A 24196-nucleotide genomic window follows, 5' to 3' on the forward strand; every position below is an offset into this window, starting at 1 on the left:
AACATAGCTTTTGGATATAGTATTAAAATATAGATTGCATGCTGCACCGGAATCCCTGGCTGAGTTTACTGGATTCCTCTTTCTGCAATGGCACTGGAGTCACTGTTCTTAGCGACTTCAGCGTCCATATTTTTACTAGGTTACAAGATATCATGGCTGCCATAGAATCGTATAGCAACATAGGACTGGAAGAGACCACAAGGGGTCATCTAGTCACAGCAGCACTAAGTATTAGCTAAATCAATCCTGACAGGTGATTGGCTAACCTGCTTTTAAAAACCTCCAATGACAGAGATTCCACAACCTCCCTACGCAATTTATTCCAGTGCTTAACTACTCTGACAGTTAGGAAGTTTTTCCTAATGTCCCACCTAAACCACCCTTGCTGCAATTTAAGCCCATTGCTTCTTGTCCTATCAGAGGTTAACAAGAACAATTTTTCACCCTCCTCCTTGTAACAACCTTTTATGTACTTGAAAAACATTATGTCCCCTCTCAGTCCTCTCTTCTCCAGACTAAACAAACCCAATTTTTTCAGCCTTCTCTCCTACAGATCATGTTTTCTAGACATGTAATCAGTTTTGTTACTCTTCTCTGGACTTTCTCCAATTTGTCCACATCTTTCTGGAAATGTGGTGCCCAGAACTGGACACAACACTCTAGTTGAGGCTGTCTCAGCATGCAGTAGAGCAGAAGAATTATTTCTCGTGTCTTACTTACAACACTCCTGCTAATACATAGCAGAATTATGTTCGCTTTTTTTGCAACAGTGTTACACTGTTAGCTCATATTTAGCTTGTGATCCACTATGCTCCCCAGATCCCTATCTGCAGTGCTCCTTCCCAGGCAGTCACTTCCCATTTTGTATGTGTACAATTGACTGTTCCTTCATAAATAGAGTACTTTGCATTTGTCCTTATTGAATTTTATTTTATTTTCTTCAGACCATTTCTCCAGTTTGTCCAGATCATTTCTGAATTTTAATCCTATCCTCCAAAGCACATGCAACTCCTCCCAGCTTGGTATCATCTGCAAACTTTAAAGCAGGAGTCTCAAACTCAATTTACCTTAGGGCCAGTGCCAGTCCTCAAATCCTCCCAGCGGGCCAATAATGTCACTGAAGATGGTGTTCAGAAAAGAAAACATGTATATTGTATTTTTTATTTCAAATTTCTTAGAAATAATAAAATTGTCATATAACTTTATACAATTTTTTGCCTTCCAGAGAGTTTTTAGTGTTTGCCAGACACCTGGCAATACTTCAGTTCTGTCAGTATGTTGATGTTTGGCCTCCGTGACTGAGCAGTTGAAACATTCAGGATTGCAGCAAGGTGTGCATCAGATAGCTGTGTTCGGTATTTTGACTTGTTTATATTCATTGTGGAAAAAAGTGACAGTGCCTCCATGGCTAAGTCTGCCTGGCAACTAACGATGCTGCCTCCATGGTTGGCTCTGCCCGCCAACTAATAATGGTATCTCTGTCCCTCTCCCCCAGCCAATGGGTGCTGCAGGGAGGTGGCGCCCGTAGCCAGCAGCATGGTTGCATGGGTCTCTCCTCCAAGACCTGCAGTGAGGAGGTTCTCGGGCCGCAGACGGCCCCACGTTCGGGACTTTGAGACCCCTGCTTTAAAGTGTATTCTCTCTGCCATTATCTAAATCACTGATGAAGATACTGAACAGAACTGGACCAGAACTGATCCCTGTGAGACCCCACTCAATATGCCCTTCCAGCTTGACTGTGAACCACTTTTTGGGAATGGTTTTCCAATCAGTTATGCACCAATCTTATAGTAGCTCCATCTAGACTGTTTTGTTATCTAGGGCCATGAAATTCTTGGAGCTGTCCCAAGTGGTTTTGGGCTCAGCACATATAGTTGGCCATTCTCTAGATCTGGTGTTTGGATTGGGAGTGAAGATTACAGCTTTTTCATGGACTGACCCATTCCTTCGTAAACTCTGGGGTCTGACACACCTTTATGGTTGGGCCAATTAATCTGTTTTATCCTTGGAGGTAAATGGAACCTGTCAATTTCCAGATGGCTCTGAAGAACTCAAATTACTCTATTAATGGCCTTGTGGAATTGTATCATTTTCTTTTGTCCTCAGCTATTAATTCAGTGACTTCTAAATGCCTCTGTCCAAGGTTTCATTCTCATAGGCCTCCAGGTTTAGACTCCCACTGACATATGGAGCAGGGGACGATAGATGCGCCATTGGTGGTAGAAGTCCACTGCTGAGACTGATTGAAATTTTTTTTTGAAGTCTTACACCATGGGTGTGCAGGACACAGAGGTTACCCAGTCTCCACCATGGTATCTGCAAAGTCTGACTTAGTAAAGCAATTCCAGTTGTCGAGTAGGCAAGCTATTCTTGATTCATAGAGTTTAAGACCAGATGGGATCATTAGATCATCTAGTCTGACCTCTTGTACACAGGACATTTAAATTTCACCAGCTACCCCAATATTGAGCCAAATAACTTGTGTCTGACTAAAGCATATCATCTAGACTGTCTCCCATCAGACAGAGTAGAAATTTCCTCACCATGAAGAATGTATGTTATTTTGTTTTCATAGTTACTGAGCAATGTCTTCAGGAAACAAATGCAAAATTTTCTCTGCTTGAGTTTCTGCTCCTATAGCCAACTGTGGTTCTGGAGCAGAAGTGGGCAAAGTACACCCCGCGGGCTACATCTGGTCTGTGGGACTGTCCTGCCCGACCCCTGAGCCCCTGGCCCAGGAGGCTAGCCCCGACCCCTCCCCTGCTGTCCTCCCTCCCCCGCAGCCTCAGCTCGCTTGCTCTGCTGCCGGCACAATGCTCTGGGTGGCGAGGCTGTGAGCTCCTGGGGCAGAACAGCTGCAGAGCCTGACCTGACCCGACCCAGTCTCTGTGCTGCTTGGTGGTGGTGATGGCATGGCTCGGCTCCAGCCGGGCAGTGTGGCTGTAGTGCCGCCAGCCATTGGTGCTCCAGGCAGTGCAGTAAGGGAGCGGGGGGGGGGGCTGGATAGAGGGCAGGGGAATTCGGGGTGGTGGTCAGGGGGTGTAGATAGGAGTCAGGGGGAACAGGGGGTTGAATGGGGGCAGGGGTCCCAGGGGGGAAGTCAGGAAGGAGAGGGGGTTGGATGGGGCAGCAGGGGGCAGTCAGGGGCAAGGGTTCCAGGGGCAGTCAGGGGACAGGGAGAAGGGGTGGTTGGATGGGGCAGAGGTCCCTGGGGGAGGCCATCAGGAATGAGAGGAGGGGTTGGATGGGGCGGCGGGGATCCGGGGGCGGTCAGGAGACAGGGGCACATGGATGGGGCAGGGGTCCCGTAGGGGAGGGGGCAGATAGGAGGTGGGGGCTGGGCCATGATCCCCTCCCCTAACCGGCCCTCCATACAATTTACAAAACCCGATGCGGCCCTCAGGCCAAAAAGTTTGTCCACCTCTGTTCTGGAGGTACTTTGACTAATTCCAGATACAACCTGCAAGTTAGGCCCATGCACTTTCTGGTTGATGAAGGCAAGCATACTAACTCTCTTTTCTCTGTATAGGTAACTTGCTGCTTATATGACCCTTATCACCACAGATGAAGACTATCAAGCCCCCGTTATCTATCAATATTGACAGTGCTATCACTTATCAACCTATGATCAATCTTCCTCTTCTGGGAAAGAGTTTGTTGTGGCTGGGCAATTCTGGAAGTATGTGACGTCCTCAGATATCTTTTCCCTCAGTTACTTTTCAGGTATGGACATGGGGCAGAAACTACATTGGTGGGTTTTGAGCAATGTCCATGTCACAATGGATTAGGACAAAGTTCCTGTGCTGATTCTTTCCTATTTGCATTTCATGCTGTTGAACATTAGGTATTATTTGGACGGGGGTCAGTGGAGTCATTTTAATAGCTCCTTTTCCTTCTTTGTGTAAGATCCCAGAGATTGGGATGACTGCTCTTCTATCCTGTGGGCTTTCTCCTATGGGGTTCTGCAGCATCCTGTCTTCTCAGCCTTCCTGTTCACAGCGTACAGCCCGGACAATAAGGAGGATTACTGAATTAATGTGGCTGCAGTGTCCTCAATATGCTTACACCACCCAGCTCTAGGATGCCCAAACCCAGCATTTGTTTCCAAATATGTTTAAGAGGACCTGGTCCTCATCTTTAGTATAGTGTCCCAAGAGATACTATGAAAGCCCACCAACTGCGATATTTACAGTGATAAAACAGAGACAATACTAGAAAAACAGATAGAGACAAACAAGTCTGACTATGGACTAGATTAACCCTATGCATCTTTCCTATCTCTAACCTTTGTGATTCTGTTAAAGAAACAGAGGAAGGATGAGGAGCGACAGAGGAGGTGGAGAAGGAAATGGGAGCTGCACAAATCAAGCCCATCTGCTGAAATGACTAAGGGCTTGTCTACATCAGAAAGTTGCAGCGCTGGTGAGGGAGTTACAGCGCTGCAACTTAGGAGGTGTACACATCTGCAGGGCACCACCAGCGCTGCAACTCCCTGTTTGCAGCGCTGGCCGTACTCCCGTTTTGTCTCGGGTGTAGAGGATCCAGCGCTGGTGATCCAGCGCTGGTAATCAAGTATAGACACTTACCAGCGCTTTTCTTGACCTCCGTGGAATAAGCAGGTATCCCAGCAGACCTTAGGAAGCCTCTGGTAATCAAGCTGGTCTCCTTCCCCGGCTTGCTCTCGCGTTCCCCGAACCCCGAGCAAGCAGGTCTCCTTCCCTGCGGTTTGCAGAGTGGTTCGGGGAACGCGAGAGCAAACCGCGGCGAAGCTGGTCTCCTTTCCCGGTTTGCTCTCGCGTTCCCCGAACCCCTGTGCAAGCAGGTCTCCTTCCCTGCGGTTTGCAGAGTGGTTCGGGGAACGCGAGAGCAAACGGCGGCGAAGCTGGTCTCCTTCCCTGGTTTGCTCTTGCGTTCCCCGAACAAGCAGGTCTCCTTCCCTGCGGTTTGCAGGGAGGTTCGGGGAACGCGAGAGCAAACCGCGGCGAAGCTGGTCTCCTTCCCTGGTTTGCTCTCGCGTTCCCTGAGCAAGCAGGTCTCCTTCCCTGTGGTTTGCAGAGTGGTTCGGGGAACGCGAGAGGAAACCGCGGCGAAGCTGGTCTCCTTCCCTGGTTTGCTCTCGCGTTCCCCGAGCAAGCAGGTCTCCTTCCCTGCGGTTTGCAGGGTGGTTCGGGGAACGCGAGAGCAAACCGCGGCGAAGCTGGTCTCCTTTCCTGGTTTGCTCTCTCGTTCCCCGAACCCCCGAGCAAGCAGGTCTCCTTCCCTGCGGTTTGCAGGGGGGTTCGGGGAACGCGAGAGGAAACCGCGGCGAAGCTGGTCTCCTTCCCTGGTTTGCTCTCGCGTTCCCCGAGCAAGCAGGTCTCCTTCCCTGCGGTTTGCAGGGTGGTTCGGGGAACGCGAGAGCAAACCGCGGCGAAGCTCGTCTCCTTTCCTGGTTTGCTCTCTCGTTCCCCGAACCCCCGAGCAAGCAGGTCTCCTTCCCTGCGGTTTGCAGGGAGGATCGGGGAACGCGAGAGCAAACCGCGGCGAAGCTGGTCTCCTTCCCTGGTTTGCTCTCGCGTTCCCCGAGCAAGCAGGTCTCCTTCCCTGCGGTTTGCAGGGTGGTTCGGGGAACGCGAGAGCAAACCGCGGCGAAGCTGGTCTCCTTTCCTGGTTTGCTCTCTCGTTCCCCGAACCCCCGAGCAAGCAGGTCTCCTTCCCTGCGGTTTGCAGGGGGGTTCGGGGAACGCGAGAGCAAACCGCGGCGAAGCTGGTCTCCTTTCCCGGTTTGCTCTCGCGTTCTCCGAACCCCCCTTGAAGCCGCTCAACAGCGCTGCAGTGTGGCCACATCTAACACCACTTGCAGCGCTGGTTGCTGTACGTGTGGCCACTCTGCAGCGCTGGCCCTATACAGCTGTACTAATACAGCTGTAACAACCAGCGCTGCAAAATTTTAGATGTAGACATGGCCTAAGAGAATTAGATGCCCATCTCCCATTGACTTTCACTGGGAGTTGGGTGCTTAACTCACCTAGGCCCTTTTGAAAATTCAGGCCTTTCCATTATCATTGAACAACTGGTGTGTATTTTAGGCATTTTTGAAAGTGAGCAGCTTGACTTTTTGATGAGGCAATTTGAAAATATGCCCAGACCTCACTACTGTCAAGTTCATTCCTCCAAGGACTCTTCACAGTGCTCTGGCAACCCTAACCCTCCTCATCACCATCTCTGCTTGGGACCCCATACCTGAGAATAAGATTCCTAACGCAACCCAGGTCTTCCAAGGAGAGTGTCAGAACACGACATAGTTATCTCTTTTATTTCCAACGGTCAGAGGGAGCACTGTGTCCTTTAACTGTAAACCCAACACCATGGTGCCCAGAACAAGGTGTTAGGGGAAGAACCCATGTTTCCTAACCAGCTTGAGTCCCCATTCCTGCTCACCTGTCAGTTGCAGTCTTCATCTCCAGGAAGTGACGGCGGAAGGTCACCACCTGCCGCCACAGGTTGAGAAGTCGATCATGTTCACACTTCAAGTACCCCTCAAAGAACTAAATGTGCAGAGACAAAAGCAAATAGCAGCTCAGCCACATGGTGTTGATCCCCTACACACCACTCACACCATATGAGGTGCCCTTTTCTCCCAGCAGGGAGAGAGTCACCACCTCAGACACAAAGAAGTTTTTTGATAGCAGTCCCAGCCAAAAGGCCAAAGATGCACTCTGAGCATCCTTCCTAGGGCCACCACCTGAGCACAACTAATAACAGGCCCAAATCTCAGCCACCATGGAGATTACCAAAATAGTCATTTAACAATCCTGTCTCACTCCGCAGAGATGTCCAAGAGCCAGTCTTGAGGGATGTTGATGAATATCTGCTGGCGAGCATATATATTTATATAATATTAATAATATGTATTATCCACATCATATAGATATATATTAGTATGCATGAAGCACCAATATTGTAACAGTGATGTAGCCGAAACTGGACTATTCCACAAACCCGGTCACTTATGCTAAGCATTCCAGAACGCCTTGCATTTGCTGAAGTAAACATTTTGCATAAGCAGACACGAAACTTGTCAAAATCAAGATACATTCATTCTATGTCTTAGTATAAGCTAGATGTTAGGAGGCCTCTCTTTCACGCCCTCCACTGGTTCATGTCATGCACCCAGAAAGCAGAAGCCCGAAGTGCAGACAACGCAATGTTTATTGGGTTTAGTTTCAAGCAAGCATATCCATAGCTCTACATGCCGGGAGAGTCTGTTTCCCAGTATTCCGTTCCCAGCACTGATACGGCACAGCCTTTACCTGTGTCCCCTTTCCCAGCATCTGTCTCTTAAAAGGGGGTCTGTTAACTCTCCTTCTGACTCTCCTGTAGTGCCAAATTATCTTTAACCACCCCTAATTCTAATTTACAATCCTACAGTTACCTTTGCTGGAGTAGCACCAAACTTGAAAGACTACTGGCAGCCTTCCATAATGCTGCCTTTACTTCAAACCTCTTACAAGTGGACTTAAGTGCCTCATTTCCTTGGAAGGCATCCTTCCCCCATGGGCACGTACCTCATTCCATTTACCAAAGAAGGTGGGCTTCTCAGCAAGCCCCCATCTCTCTGGGTTCCCTAACACAAGGGAAGTACTTGCATGGATCAGTACTTGGAACGCTAGTATCAAAACAAAGATGAGGAAGGAACAGAACACATTAGGAAACTGAGACAAATTGACAAAATGGATTTTAGTGACATGTAAAGAGATGTTTAGTTGTAAAACCATATAATACAAGCTGAAATGTGTAACTTAGGGAGCACACCTTCTGCATAAGGTGAATGTAACATCGCTGCATGGGACTGCTCTTTGGAGACTGGTATTGTGTAGAACCTTTTTTTGCACCATATTAATAAACCTGAGTGACACTGGCCTCGAGTATATTTTATAACAAAATAATGAACCAAAGTGTGGTCAGGCAACTGACTATATAATTTATCAATAGGACAGAAACAAATTCCTCAGAATCAGGGGTGAGGCACACTGGAGTAGGGAAACCTGTGATGCTGCTGCCAGGACTTCACCAGTTCTGGAGATACACAGTCCTCCAGTCTATAAACCGCTGATCCAGCATCTTGTCCAAGTGTAAATGCAAAACTAACTCCAACAAGGCAATAACCCAGCGTAACCTCAGTGTTCAGCACAGATAGGGCTCAGCTCCCAATGCCCCCCAAGTCCCAGCATTCACAATGATCTCGCTAATATTTGCCCCCGCCAGCAGCACAGCCTTGCCTCATCAGCATCTTCCATAAATACAATCTGATCCCCTCCACTCCGCTAGCCAACATCAATCCATACCCAAAACTGCAAAAACTTCCACAAATGGTCCTGGTTGGAGGAAGAGAGAACCTCACTGTTTCTCTCTCCCCTGTCTTGCATCTTGTTCACTGCTCCCCACCCCAACCCTACCTCACGTTCAGTGCGCCATTCACTCTCCTTGAGCTCCAGTTCGTCCCGGGCCCTTGTCCAATCAACTGTCAGTTTTCGCACATCCTCTCTAAGGGCTGTATTCACCTCATTTGCCTTGCCCAGGTGCTCCCGGAGCAGAGTGTTCACTTCAGCTAGATTCTCACATCTGGGGAGGGAAGAGAACAGTGATGAGCACACCCAATAAATAGCACCAGAGTTGTGACTATGAAATCACCTGGGGATCAGAGAGTAACATCCCCGGGGCTACACTCTTGAATTCCACCACCACCACGTGGCTGGTTCCCTGAGTCATGACTGTCTCTCCAGGCTGAGAGGTGGCATGACGTCCCTTCAGGATCTCCTGAGCCCCCTGTCATTGCTGACTCCTTGCCCCGCACATCCACATTATGCCCTCACTTTCCCATCTGCAAAATTCATCCTTTCCTCTCTACCCCCACTGCCAAGATACAAATCCACACTCTCAATTTCTTGTCTCAATGACTGCAGCCTTCTCCTCTCCAGCTTCCACCACTCCCCTCCTCCACATTTTAGTTTATTCTGTCTTCCTGCTCTCATCATCTCTCTCCACTCTTGTATCTCTGCAGTGACTTCTGCATGAAATTCGAGTTTCTTTGCCCATGCAAAGCTTTCTATTCCTCTGTCCCTACCAACATTCCTGCCCTCTTCCTAGAACCACTTGTGCTCCAAACCAGGATGAGGACTGCAGTCAACAACTCAGCCCCTCTGACACATGGAATTATTCCACACAAGGGTGAAGAACACAGGGACAGAGCTTTCTTGGAGGTCAGTTTAAAACTGTGGAATGAACTCCCATAGGCTCCAAAAACCAACATAGGCCTCATCCCTTTCCACTCCAAGTACCAGGCACACTTCTCCCACTTGCCCTCGCTGAGAACACACACAGCACAACACATAAATATGAGGTCTTTTAAAATCCAAACACAACATTTTCCAAGGGGAGAGGAGGAGGGAAAGGAAAAGAAAGAAGAGAGTGGAATAGAGGCTAGTCACGCTGCCAAATGCACTACTAGGAGGCACCCAGACAACGCAGTGTTGGACACAGCATAAGAACCTGAACAGAACAGAAACCACATCCATTCCACGAAGTACTCAAGATAATAGGCTTGATTTTCAGTCTGAAGTTATGACCTGTTATTCATTTGGCCCTGTCCACCACCATGTCCCACTATGCTGTTCACATTTATGACACTACACAATGCAGTCACAATACTTCTCCGTTCAGGGTTATCTGCCCAGTTGCCCCCCCAGGCTGAGCAAGCAGCACTGCTGGAATTTTCCCATCTCTCCACACATCATTCTGGGATATCCAGAAAACCCAGAATAATATGGTTTTTCCTCTCACCTCTGCTGCTCCTCCTCCAGCTGGACCAGAGCCCTCTCCAGACTGTGCTCCTCCTTGGCTTCCCACCTGTGTGAAACGGGCCCCTTAGAGAGACAGAGGGAGAACTTAATCAAACCATCTCAGCCCTTTGTGTTCCTCCTTCACCCCTATGCTCTCTCAGCATCACAGATTTTTTGGCTGCTACCATGGCACAATAATGCAATCACTGAACAGAATGGGACACAGGCCGAGTGTGGCTCCACGTTCCTTACAGTTCCTGTTCCTTTGTGCAGTACACAACCCACTAGCCTGAAATAGAACTGGAGGACTGCGGAGGCATATGGTGCTGTTGGTGAGGAAGGCTCACTTGGGCTTGGGCCCAGGAACGTGCATTCTCTGGTTCTTTCCCTCTTTGCCTTCTAATTCTGCTCTCCGTGATACAGGAGGAGTAACCAAAGTGAGCCACGTGTTGAACATCTAAATGTCATACCCTTCAAACGCCCTATGCTGTGACCAATCCCTATTCAGAGACAGGAGAGCTAGATCAGTCAGCTTAGCCCACACCAGGCTGTGGGGGAGGGACCCAAAACAACATTATACAACCATGTTTAACCTAACTGTTCCTTTAAAAAATTAACACCTGATTGTTAGGATTTTTGGAAATGGTACCTGAAGAAGCCACTCTGGTAGTGCAGATGGAACAAGGCAGTGGAAGGAGAGAGAGACAGTGTCTTTTAAACTTCAGTGTCAATAGAAACATATTTCTCTCTGTTTTTCCTTTTTGGCTCTTATAACAACATTAACTCGCTCTGCACCTACTGTCCTCAGTGAGCTACCTGAACAACTCACCCCCCTTTCCGTTTCCAGCCTCTGTTGCAGCTCCCGACACCAACTCCGGTACTGCAGCACCTGGACAAGAAGGGAGACTCAGTAAGAGCCACTGATGCATGCAAGAGTACTGGCACTTCATGCAATCACATGAAAAACAAATCCCTGCCTACCTAAGATTCTATGACTATGCACAGTAGATTTCACAGTAACATTAACATGATCAGCAAGAAATTGTTAACCACACGCAAGAGTTTCAATTAGTTCACCATAATGAAAGAATGAATCTTAGGCCTGGACTACAGTGAGGGGGAAGAATCAATCTAAGTTACGGAACTTCAGCTATGTGAATGGCATAGCTGAAGTTGACATACTTAGATCTAATTACCGTGGTGTATTCACTGCAGTAAGTAGACCGTTGACACTCTCCCGTTGACTCCGTCTGCACCTCTTGCGCTGGTGGAGTACCGGACTCCATGGGGAAGCGCTCGGCAGTTGATTTATCGTGTCTAGACTAGACGTGATAAATTGACCCCTCACTGGATCGATCACTGCTGGACAATCCAGTGGGTAATGTAGACAAGCTCATAGAATCGTAGGACTGGAAGTAGCATTGCCAACTTTCTAATCACACAAAACCAAAAGCCCTAGCCCCGCCCCTTCTCTGAGGCCCCGCCCCTTCCCCAAGGCCCTGCCTCCTGCTCACTATATTCCCCTTCCCTCGGTGGCTCACTCTCACCCACCTTCACTCACTTTCACTGAGCTGGGACACGGGGTTCAGATGTGGGTTCCAGAGTGGGGCCAGAAATAAGGAGTTCAGGGTGTGGGAGGGGGCTCTGGGCTGGGCAGGAGGTGAGGGCTCCATTTGGGATTGCGGGCTCTGGAGTGGGGCTAGGGATGAGTGGTTCAGGGTGCAGGAGGGGGCTGCAGGTTGAGTCAAGGGGCTTGGGTGCAGGGGGGGTGAGGGCTCTGTTGGGGGCTGTGGGGTCGGGCCAGAGATGAGGGATTTGGGGTGCAGGAGGGGGCTCCGTGTGCAGGGGGGCTCAGGGCTGAGGCAGGGTGTTGGAGCTCAGGGTTGGGGCACGGGCTTACCTCCAGTGGCTCCCGGTCAGTGGCACAGCTCGGGGGCTCTAAGGCAAGCTCCTTGCCTGTCCCAACTCCGCGCTGCACCCCGGAAACGGCCAGCAGGTCCAGCTCCTAGGTGGGTCTCTGCGCACTGCTCTCGCCCGCAGGTTCTGCCCCCACAGTTCCCATTGGCCACGGTTCCCAGCCAATGGGAATGCAGAGCTGGTGCTCAGGGTGGGGGCATGTGCATGGAGCCACATGGCCCCCACACCGAGGAGCTAGAGCTGCTGGCCGCTTCCGGGGTGCAACATGGAGCCAGGATAGGTAGGGACTAGCCGACTTTTAACAGCCCAGTTGGCAGTGCTGACCGGAGCCACCAGGGTCCCTTTTCAACCAGGTTTTCCAATTAAAAACCAGACACCTGGTCACCCTAACTGGAAGGGACATCAAGAGGTAATCTAGTCCAGTCCCCTGCATTCAAGTCAGGACTAAGTATTATCTAGACCATCCCTGAAAGGTGTTTGTCTAATTGGCCCTTAAAAATCTCCAATGATGGAGATTCCACAACCAGGGCAAACTTGCGGCCAGGGCTAACACTGAGTTTCGCAAGGGAGTTTAGAAGGGGAGTGGGAAGGGGGCAAGGTTCACTTGCCATTCTTTAAAACCTGTAAACTAAACTATATTCAAAACTTCTTGATTTAAACAATTTAAACATTAACTAGGTAGCTGTAGGAGAGAAAGCAGGCAGAAGCCCAGCAGCAGAGTGGGAGCTACCCAGTTTATTGCGCTGAGTGCAGCATGTATGATTACCTGCCCTGTGGGCGGGTGGTGTATGTGTGCATTGGGTGCAAGGAGCTCCTGGTCCTCAGAGACCGCATATGGGCTTTGGAAGCCAGGGTGGCAGAACTGGAGGAGCTAAGAGAGGCAGAGAGGTATGTTGATGAGGCTTTCTGGGACATTGTAGAATGTCCCACCTCTGGTCAGACAACCCCTGCGCTGTTGAGGAGGATGAAAGGTCCATGGAAATAGAGCAGTCAACGGGAGCAGAGGGAAACCTTCCCATAGTTGGGACCCTCCTTCCAGATGGTGTTGGGGTATCCTCTCACACTGAGGTTCCCTCTCCAGGGGAAGGAACTCCAGTCACTAGAAAAAGGCAGGTGTTAGTAATGGGAGATTCGATCATTAGAAATGTAGATAGCTGGGTTTGTGATGACCGGGAGAACCATATGGTGACTTGCCTGCCTGGTGCGAAGGTTGCGGATCTCTCGAGGCATCTAGACAGACTTATGTGTAGTGCTGGGGAGGAGCCAGAGGTCGTGGTACATGTAGGTACCAAAGACATAGGGAAGGGTAGTAGAGACATCCTGGAGGCCAAATTTAGGCTGCTAGGGAAGAGACTGAAATCCAGGACCTCTATGACGGCATTCTCAGAAATGCTCCCAGTTCCACACGCAGGGCCAGGTAGGCAAGCAGAGCTTCAGAGTCTCAATGCATGGATGAGATGATGGTGTAGAGAGGAGGGGTTTACATTCATTAGGAACTTGAGAAACTTTTGGGATGGGGGAGCCTATACAGGAGAGATGGGCTCCACCTAAACCAAAGTGGAACCAGACTGCTGGCACTTAACATTAAAAAGATTGCAGAGCAGTTTTTAAACTAAGAGATGGGGGAAAGCCGATTGCTGCAGACTGTGGATCAGACAGAGACTTCTCTTAGAGGAGCGTCTATTGATAGATATTATCTAGGTTTTAGTCAGGAGGAAAGGATGGAAGAGGATAATCTAAGGGCCAGATCAGATGAGAAACATTCACATAAAAAAGAATAGGACACATCGGAAAAGGGCAGACATAAACAGTGACAATTTTTTAAAAGTGCTTTTATATAAATGCTAGAAGTCTAAATAATAAGATGGGTGAACTAGAGTGCCTCGTGATAAAGGAGGATATTGATATAATAGCCATCACAGAAACCTAGTGGACTGAAGACAATCAATGGGACACAATCATTCCAGGGTAAAAAACATATCGGAAGGACAGAACAGGTTGTCCTGGGGGGAGGTGGGAGAAGTGGCAATATATGTAAAAGAAAATGTAGAATCAAATGAAGTAAAAATCTTAAGTGAATCCACAGGTTTCATAGAATCTCTATGGCTAGTAATTTCATGCTCTAATAAGAATATAACAGTAGGGATCTATTATTGACCACCTGACCAGGACAGTGATTGTGATGATGAAATGCTAAGGGAGATTAGATATGCTATCAAAATTAAGAACTCAATAATAGTGGGGGATTTCAATTATCTCCATATTGACTGGGATATTTTAATTGACTGCTTCTTGAAGCAGTTGGTACAGGAACCCACAAGGGCAATTCTCGATTTAGTCCTGAATGGAGCGCAGGAGCTGGTCCAAGAAGTAACTATAACAGGCCCACTTGGAAATATGACCATAATATAACAACATTTAACTTCTTGTGGTAGGAAGAACACCTCAACAGCCCAACACTGTGGCATTTAATTTCAAAAAGGGGAACTATGCAAAAATGAGGGGGTTAGTTAAATAGAAATTAAAAGGTACAGTGACTAAAGTAAAATCCCTGCAAGCTGCATGGATGCTTTTCAAAGACACGATAATAGAGACCCAACTTAAATGTATACCCCAAATTAAAAAACACAGTAAAAGAACTAAAAAAAGAGCCACCGTCGCTTAACAACCATGTAAAAGAAGCAGTGAGAGATAAAAAGATATCTTTTAAAAAGTGAAAAACAAATCCTACTGATGTAAACAGAAAGGAACATAAACACTGCCTAATTAAGTGTAAAAGCATAATAAGAAAAGCCAAAGAGGAGTTTGAAGAACAGCTAGCCAAAAACTCAAAAGGTAATAACATGTTTTTTATGTACATCAGAAGCAGGAAGCCTGCTAAACAATCAGTGGGGGCCCTGGACGATCGAGATACAAAAGGGAGCGCTTAAAGCAGATAAAGTCATTGTGGAGAAACTAAATGGGTTCTTTGCTTCAGCCTTCACAGCTGAGGATGTTAGGGAGATTCCCAAACCTGAGCCGGCTTTTGTAGGTGACAAATCAAAGGAATTGTCACACACGGCAGTGTCACTAGAGGAGATTTTGGAAATGGATAAACTTAACAGTAACAAGTCACCAGGACCAGATGGCATTCACCCAAGAGTTCTGAAAGAACTCAAATGTGAAGTTGCAGAACTATTAACTATGGTTTGTAACTTGTCCTTTAAATCACTTCTGTAACCAATGACTGGAAGACAGCTAATATAATGCCAATATTTTAAAAAGTCTCTAGAGGTGATCCCAGCAATTACAGACCGGTAAGTCTAATGTCCGTACCGGGAAAATCAGTTGAAACAATAGTAAAGAAAAAAATTGTCAGACGCATAGAAGAACATAAATTGTTGGGCAAAAGTCAACATGGTCTCTGTAAAGGGAAATCGTGTCTTACTAATCTATTAGAGTTCTTTGAAGGGGTCAGCAAACATGCGGACAAGGGGGATCCAGTCGACATAGTGTACTTAGATTTCCAGAAAGCCTTTGACAAGGTCCCTCACCAAAAGCTCTTACGTAAATTAAGTTGTCATGGGATAAGAGGGAAGGCCCTTTCATGGACCGAGAACTGGTTAAAAGACAGGGAACAAAGGGTAGGAATAAATGGTAAATTCTCAGAATGGAGAGGGGTAACAAGTGGTGTCCCCCAAGGGTCAGTCCTAGGACCAATCCTATTCAACTTATTCATAAATGATCTGGAGAAAGGCGTAAAAAGTGAGGTGGCGAAGTTTGTAGATGACACTAAACTGCTCAAGATAGTTAAGACCAAAGCAGACTGTGAAGAACTTCAAAAAGACCCCCCAAAACAAAGTGATTGGGCAACAAAATGGCAAATGAAATTTAATGTGGATAAATGTAAAGTAATGCACATTGGAAGAAATAACCCCAACTATACATACAATATAATGGGGGCTAATTTAGCTACAATGAATCAGGAAAAAGATCTTGGAGTCATCGTGGACAGTTCTCTGAAGACGTCCACGCAGGGTGCAGCGGCAGTCAAAAAAGCAAACAGAATGTTAGGAATCATTAAAAAGGGAAAAGAAAATAAGACGAAAAGTATCTTATTGCCCTTGTATAAATTCATGATACACTCACATCTTGAATACTGCGTACAGATGTGGTCTCCTCATCTCAAAAAAGATATACTGGCACTAGAAAAGGTTCAGAGAAGGACAACTAAATTATTAGGGGTTTGGAACAGGTCCCATATGAGGAGAGATTAACAAGGTTAGGACTTTTCAGCTTGGAAAAGAGGAGACTAAAGGGGGCTATGATAGTGGTATATAAAAACATGAGTGATTTAGAGAAAATAAATAAGGAAAAGTTATTTACTTGTTCCCATAATACAATAACTAGGGGTCACCAAATGAAATGAATGGGCAGCAGGTTTAAAACAAATAAAAGGAAGTTCTTCTTCACACAGCGCACAGTCAACTTGTGGAACTCCTTGCCTGAGGAGGTTGTGAAGGCTAAGACCATAACAGCATTTAAAAGAGAACTGGATAAATTCATAGAGGTTAAGTCTGTTAATGAATATTAGCCAGGATAGGTAAGAAAGGGTGTCCCTAGCTTCTGTTTGTCAGAGGGTGGAGATGGATGGCAGGAGAGAGATCACTTGATCATTGCCTGTTGGGTTCACTCCCTCTGGGGAACCTGGCATTGGCCACTTTCAGTAGACAGGATACTTGGCTAGATGGACCTTTGGTCTGACCCAGTACGGCCATTCTTATGTTCTTATATTCCCCCTGGGCAATTTATTCCAGTACTTAACCACCCTGACAGGAAGTTTTTCCTAATGTCCAGAGTAAACCACCCTTGCTGCAATTTAAGTCTATTGTGTCTTGTTCTATCCTCAGAGGTTAACAAGAACCTTTCTGCAGTACTCCTTCCTAGGCAGTGATTTCCCATTTTGTGTGCACGCAATTGACTGTTCTTCCTTCCTAAGTGGAGTACTTTGCATTTATCCTCATGGAATTTCATCCTATTTTCTTCAGACCATTTCTCCAGTTTGTCCAGATCACTTTGAATTTTAATCCCATCCTCTCTCTCAAATTTGTATCATCTGCAAACTTTACAAGTGTACTCTCTATGCCATTATCTATCATAAATCACTGATGAAGATATTGAGCAGAAGTGGACCCAGAACTGATCAATGCAGGACCCCACTTGGTATGTCCTTCCAGCTTGACTGTAAACCACTGATAACTAAGGCTGCGTGTCTCTCACGGAGGTCATAGATTCCATGACTTTCCGTGACCTCTGTGACTTTTGCAGCAACCGGTGTCCCTGGCAGAGGGGCTGCCCAAACACTTAGGCAGCAGCAGGGCCTGCAGCAGTTTGGGTGTGGGGGGGAGATCAGGGCTGAGGCAAGGGGTTGGAGTGTGGGGCAGTGCTCACTTGGTGAGGAGGCTCCCCGGAAGTGCCCGGCATGACCCTGCAACTCTTGACCTATGCAGAGGGGCCAGGGGGCCCTGTGCGCTGTCCCTGCTTGCAGGCATCGCCTCCACAGCTCCCAATGGCTGCAGTTCCTGGCCAATTGGAACTGTGGAACCAGAGCTCAGCGGGGGCAGCGTGTGGAGCCCCCCTGGCCTTCCCTCCCTCTAGGAGCTGCAGGGACATGCAGAGCCGGGTAAGGAGCCTACTAACCCCGTCAACCCCTATTTCCACCCGAGCCCCCCGTCTCAGCACCAGCCAGTGTCCTAGGCCCTGTGCCACCACCTAACCCCCCAGAGCCAGCAGGGATCCCAGGCAGCACACAACCGGCTGCTTCTCCCCTCCAAGCGCCAGCGGGGGTCCCAGGCCACCGGCCCCAGCACCTGCAGTGCCCCCAGACTGCCGTTTCCCCCTTACCCCCCCAGGAGACCCAGCCCAAGTTTTAGTTATGGGTAAACAGTAAAAGTAATGGACAGGTCATGGGCCGTGAATTTTTGTTTATGGCCCATGATCTGTCCATTACTTTTACTAAAAAGACCTGTGACTAAAATGTAGCCTTACTGATAACTACTCTCTGGGAATAGTTATGCACACTCTTTTCCAACCAGTTATGCATCCACCTTATAGTAGCCCCATCTTAGGTTGTATTTTCCTAGTTTGTTTATGAGAAGGTCATGAGAGACGGTATCAAAACCCTTACTAAAGTGAAGACATATCACATCTACCACTTCCCCTCATCCACAAGACTTGTTCCCTTTTCAAAGAAAACTATTAGGTTGGCTTGACACGATTTGTTCTTGACAAATCCATGCTGATTGTTATTTATCACCTTATCTTCTAGGTTTTTGCAAATTGATTGCTTAATTATTTGCTCCATTATCTCTCCAGGCATTGAAGATGGGCTCCATTCTCAGACACATTCAGCTTACCAAAAAATAATGGTGGGATTGAGGAGAGCAAGAAAGAACTGAATAGCAGTGAAATAATGCCCACATACCTACCAAACTACAGTCAATTCAGCTGATAGATAAAAAACCATCCCAAAACCTAGAAAAACCACTGAGCACAAAACCCCTATGAAATCCCAGCAATATTATATACAGGAATTAAACTCAAAAAGGATACAAAGCAAACCTACAGATCCCCACTACAGCAAACTTAATATAACACACTAAATTATAATTAACAGCATGAGTGATGCCAGTCACCTACATGGAGCTAACGATAGAGAAGTAAACCAATGTAGCCACACAACCAGAAAAAGTACACACCATAGAGAGAAAAAAGGGGAGAAAAGAGCAACAGAAAAGGTTATAAATATAATATTTTGATATATTTCAAAATATTATTGAAAGGGTTAAGAAAACTGTCTTAAAAATCAGAGACCCCTGAGCAGCAACCTATACAATTGGGAAGGAACAACAAACATTTCTAGGTGGAAGGGTTGTCAAAATTTGATGAGGCAATAGACAGAAACCCTCCTGGACTATCTGGATGAAATATACTTATCACCTATTTTTTATTATCAGTGTCATTATTTGTTCTCCAATAAATGCCCATAATGTGCTAGCTGCTATCCAAGCATACAGGACATCATTCTTATAAATCTGCGCTAAAGAGTTCACAATCTAAATTCTTCAGTTTCTGGGGTATTAATCAGTGGGAGTGGTGCCTACAAATATCCATGTTTAACCTTCCCCCTACTAGCTTCCTCTCAGCTATTCATTTCAATAGCATCAGTTTTTTTCATATCTGCAAGTTAAGAACATACCTTTTTCATATCTGCATCCCACAAAACAAGGTAGTAGCAATGAGGGTATTAAGATGTTTTCAGATTATACTCTCATTTGGAGTGCCCCAGAACAAGAACTCATGTTAGACTTGTACAAGTTCTGCAGATTGCTAGAGACAATGGACTGAAACTGAATAAAGCAAAACGCCAATTACAGAAAAAAGAATTGTTGAATTTGGAGGAATTTCTCTCAGAAAATTGAGTTGCCAGATCCTGCAAAAATATACTTTATCCACAGGAAGCTCAACTACAGAAGACCACATCAAAGCAGACAATCTTAAAACATACAGCTATTTTTGTCATATCAGGTATCCCTAAAATAGAGAGGGCGGACAATGGCCTCAGTTTGTTAGTAAAGATTTTAAGACCTTCACACCAGATTATGGAATTGAACATTTTACCTCCAGTCCTAAATATCCACTGAGTAATGGACTGGTAGAATGTGGAGTTAAAATTGTTAAGTTGCTAAAAAAGGCTAGAAATGCAACGGACCCACTTATTGCCTTTTTTAACTACATGAAAATACTGTATGCTCCACTGCTCGCTCAATTTCCCCTTCCTTGTTACCCAAACCACTCTATAGCTCCCACAGCCCTAGCTACTCCTTTTCCCATCTCCACCCCTATTTCCCCTCCGCTATCCAACACCACCGTCTACACACACTCACAGTCCTCTTTGCCCTGCTGCACCCAATCCCTAAGATAGATGTGGTCCTAGCCTCCATAACGACAGATTTTGTGTAAGTCACCTTCAAATTCTTCAGCATTCGTGAGCAGGCTGCAGAGGCTTTCAAGCAAACATCAGGGCTGCCAGTACAACAGATAGTGGGGCTCTTATTTTCCCTGCTAGTCTTTCCCTCTACGTTGCTTCCTACTTCCCCTTCCATCTTAGTGATTTTGTTTTCATTTCTTCCCCCTTTATCTTTTTTCTGCCATGTTTGCTCTTCTCTACCCTACCTTTCTGCCTCTCTCTTTTGTAAATATGTAAAAAGGCTGCAGAAGGAAATCAGCTGTCAGTTATAGTTATGCTCCTCACTCCTGACCCACAGCACCCCTTTCTCTGTCATCCTGGTCTTTCCACATCTCAGCCAATGTCTTTCACTCCTGATCCCTGGCTCCCTGTTTCCATGTTCACGGTTATACTTTTGCTTTACCTTTGCTTGTAGCTTCTGCACAAGCACTGCCTGCCTATGCTGTGCCTCTTGGGAGCTCTGCAGCTTGCGTTGATAGGATGCCTGGCTTTCCACCATCTGTTGACGAAGTGTCACTATCTGCTCCTCGGGCAGTAACGACAATGTCTGCAGTTTCATGCTGCTCACCTCCTGGTCTCCTGCCTCCATCTGAGGATCAAAGAATGGTATAATGGTAATACAGGAAGAGGATAATGGCCTTGCAGTAAGTCAGAAGCCTAGGCTGTTTTCAGAAGCAGGGAAGAGGATGAAGAAGACTGAAACTAATTAGATCTGCCTGCCCACTGGGTCTGGCTGTGACTCTAGCAAGACATCCATAGTATCCAATCAGGAGGCTCCTGTACTGGAATAAGCTGAATGGAGCAAGCTACAGTGTCTGGTCCAGTCGATGTGAAGAAGCAGCATGCCCCAGAATAGCCTGGCACCAGTATTTAGCAGCAAGATTAATCTAGGAGTAGGAGGCAGACCTATGGGTGGCAGTGCAAGGTGCAGCCTTCTCACAGCCACTGCCAAATGTCCTGCAGAAAACTCCAGTCCTGAGAGCAGCTCCCAAACATATCACCAGCTCCTTACTAGGTCCATGCAAGTGAGGGAGTGAAAGAGCCAGATAGAAGCAGGTGTGGGCAGCCATGGACAGCACATCTCCTGCCTCTGACACCCACCTGGTCCCTTGGTGCGTCTCCTGCCACCGTCACCCCCACCACATCTCCTGCCTCCGTCCCCCCTGAATGCATCTCCCGCCATTGTCACCCTCCCAACCCACTGTTGCAGCCCCACCCCACCACTGTCACACACACACACACAGAGCATGTCTTCAGGTACTGTCAACCTCCCCCCCTCCGCCGCACATCTCCCGCCTCTGTCACCCATCTGGCCCCTTGGTGCATCTCCTGTCTCTGTCGACCCCCCGGCGTCTCTCCGGCCACCATCACCCACCCCCTCAGCCTGTCTCTCCGGCCACCGTCACCCATCCCCTCAGCCTGTCTCTCCGGCCACCATCACCCACCCCTCAGCCTGTCTCTCCGGCCACCGTCACCCACCCACCAGCCTGTCTCTCCGGCCACCGTCACCCACCCTCCAGCCTGTCTCTCCGGCCACCGTCACCCACCCCCAGCCTGTCTCTCCGGCCACCGTCACCCATCCCCTCAGCCTGTCTCTCCGGCCACCGTCACCCACCCCCTCGGCCTGTCTCTCCGGCCACCGTCACCCACCCCTCAGTCTGTCTCTCCAGCCACCGTCACCCACCCCCTCGGCCTGTCTCTCCGGCCACCGTCACCCACCCCCTCGGCCTGTCTCTCCAGCCACCGTCACCCACCCCCTCGGCCTGTCTCTCCAGCCACCGTCACCCACCCCCTCGGCCTGTCTCTCCGGCCACCGTCACCCACCCCCTCGGCCTGTCTCTCCGGCCACCGTCAGCCCCCCGTCAGCCTGTCTCTCCGGCCACCGTCACCCACCCCTCAGCCTGTCATTCCGGCCACCGTCACCCACCCCTCAGCCTGTCTCTCCGGCCACCGTCACCCACCCCTCAGCCTGTCTCTCTGGCCACTGTCAGCCCCCCCCCCCTCAGCCTGTCCCTCCGGCCACCGTCACCCACCCCTCAGCCTGTCATTCCGGCCACCGTCACCCACCCCCTCAGCCTGTCTCTCTGGCCACCGTCACTCACCCCCTCAGCCTGTCTCTCCGGCCACCGTAACCCACCCCCTCGGCCTGTCTCTCCGGCCACCGTCACCCACCCTCCAGCCTGTCTCTCCGGCCACCGTCACCCACCCCTCAGCCTGTCTCTCCGGCCACCGTCACCCACTCCTCAGTCTGTCTCTCCGGCCACCGTCACCCACCCCCTCGGCCTGTCTCTCCGGCCACCGTCACCCACCCCCTCGGCCTGTCTCTCCGGCCACCGTCACCCACCCCTCGGCCTGTCTCTCCGGCCACCGTCACCCACCCCTCGGCCTGTCTCTCCGGCCACCGTCACCCACCCCTCGGCCTGTCTCTCCGGCCACCGTCACCCACCCTCCAGCCTGTCTCTCCGGCCACCGTCACCCACCCCTCGGCCTGTCTCTCCGGCCACCGTCACCCACCCCTCAGCCTGTCTCTCCGGCCACCGTCACCCACCCCCTCAGCCTGTCTCTCCGGCCACCGTCACTCACCCCCTCAGCCTGTCTCTCCGGCCACCGTAACCCACCCCCTCAGCCTGTCTCTCCGGCCACCGTCACCCACCCTCCAGCCTGTCTCTCCGGCCACCGTCACCCACCCTCCAGCCTGTCTCTCCGGCCACCGTCACCCACCCTCCAGCCTGTCTCTCCGGCCACCGTCACCCACCCTCCAGCCTGTCTCTCCGGCCACCGTCACCCACCCTCCAGCCTGTCTCTCTGGCCACCGTCACTCACCCCCTCAGCCTGTCTCTCCGGCCACCGTCACCCACCCCTCAGCCTGTCTCTCCGGCCACCGTCACCCACCCCTCAGCCTGTCTCTCTGGCCACCGTCACTCAACCCCTCAGCCTGTCTCTCCGGCCACCGTAACCCACCCCCTCAGCCTGTCTCTCCGGCCACCGTCACCCACCCTCCAGCCTGTCTCTCCGGCCACTGTCACCCACCCTCCAGCCTGTCTCTCCGGCCACCGTCACCCACCCTCCAGCCTGTCTCTCCGGCCACCGTCACCCACCCTCAGCCTGTCTCTCCGGCCACCGTCACCCACCCTCAGTCTGTCTCTCCGGCCACCGTCACCCACCCTCAGCCTGTCCCTCCGGCCACCGTCACCCACCCCTCAGCCTGTCTCTCCGGCCACCGTCACCAACCCTCAGCCTGTCCCTCCGGCCACCGTCACCCACCCCTCAGCCTGTCCCTCCGGCCACCGTCACCCACCCCTCAGCCTGTCTCTCCGGCCACCGTCACCCACCCCCTCGGCCTGTCTCTCCGGCCCCCGTCACCCACCCCCTCGGCCTGTCTCTCCGGCCACCGTCACCCACCCTCCAGCCTGTCTCTCCGGCCACCGTCACCCATCCCCTCAGTCTGTCTCTCTGGCCACCGTCACCCACCCCCTCGGCCTGTCTCTCCGGCCACCGTCACCAACCCTCAGCCTGTCTCTCCGGTCACTGTCACACCCCCAACCCACCTGCGCGTCTCCGCCACAGTCACTCACCTCGCGCCCCAGCGCGTCTCCCGCCCCTTTCACCCAGCCGGCCCCACAGCGCCGCTCCCGAGTCCCGCCACTGGCCGCCCTGCGCCCCGGGGTCGGCTCGGGGAGGCCCCAGCAGCGTCAGGCCGCGCGCTCAGGGCCGCCCCCGCCCGCTCCGCTCCGCTCCGCCTCAAGGGGGCTCGGCCAGGAGCTCCGCGCTCCCCCCGCGCCGCCACTCGGCCTCCCCCTCACTGCCGGCCGGCCCCACCCTTCGGCCCGAGCCGCCCCGGCCCCGGCCGCGGCCGCGGCGTGCAGGCGATGCGCGCTCCAGCGGTGGGAGCCCGCTCGGCGCGGCTGGCAGGGGCCTGCGCGCGGCCGCGGGCTGGGAGCGCGTGTCCGGCTTCCCCAGCAGGGGGCTGGCTGGGCCCGTCCCGGAACTCCGGGGGTGCCCAGGCCGGGCACTTGGCGCTGCCGCGCTGTTCCCGCATGCTGGCCCTGGCTGTGGTGTGCGCCAGTCGTGCCCACGGCTGTGTCTGCACTGCAGTCACACGCCTGCAGCTGGGCCGGGCCGGGCCGGGCCAGCTGCTTGGGGCTGTAACATTGCGGTAGGGATTTGGGCTCTGGCTGCAGCTTGGTCTGTGCACCCTGCTGCAATGCTGGTAGATGAGGTGCCAGCGCTTGCCCAGGGTGTAGGCGTCAGCTCAGCCCTGACCGATTCATAGCTGGAAACCAGACCAGCTCGCCTGTATGTTAGCCTTGTTCAAGCTGGGTGCTCCGTTTGTAAAGACGTGTTTACGCTCTATAAAATGTTTGCAAGTTGGTGCATGAAAACCATTCTTGTAACATATCAGAGGGGTAGCCGTGTTAGTCTGGGTCTGTAAAAGCAGCAAAGAGTCCTG

At 50.2% G+C, this 24196-nt stretch overlaps 1 protein-coding gene across 12 annotated transcripts in view; it reads right to left on the minus strand.

The window, feature by feature from the left end:
- CEP250 (centrosomal protein 250) overlaps positions 1-23623 on the minus strand; it is a 156733-nt gene extending 133110 nt beyond the window's left edge. For 9 of the 12 annotated variants that reach the window (XM_030533047.1, XM_030533042.1, XM_030533045.1 and 6 more), the window contains exons 1-6: positions 20848-20934; positions 20150-20335; positions 10651-10710; positions 9823-9905; positions 8439-8604; positions 6421-6527 (exon numbers count right to left, since the gene is read on the minus strand). In XM_030533047.1, coding sequence (XP_030388907.1) covers positions 6421-6527; positions 8439-8604; positions 9823-9905; positions 10651-10710; positions 20150-20335; positions 20848-20919 — 674 coding nt within the window. In that variant the 5' untranslated portion in view covers positions 20920-20934. Of the gene's footprint in view, positions 1-6420; positions 6528-8438; positions 8605-9822; positions 9906-10650; positions 10711-20149; positions 20336-20847; positions 20935-23321; positions 23428-23565 lie in introns of those variants that run through there. The other 3 variants (XM_030533040.1, XM_030533039.1, XM_030533043.1) reach the window with 3 other exon arrangements.
- Between the last annotated feature and the right edge of the window lie 573 nt (positions 23624-24196).

The sequence above is a fragment of the Gopherus evgoodei genome, chromosome 14, assembly GCF_007399415.2.
Source record: "Gopherus evgoodei ecotype Sinaloan lineage chromosome 14, rGopEvg1_v1.p, whole genome shotgun sequence".
In the NCBI taxonomy this organism is placed as follows: Eukaryota; Metazoa; Chordata; order Testudines; family Testudinidae; genus Gopherus; species Gopherus evgoodei.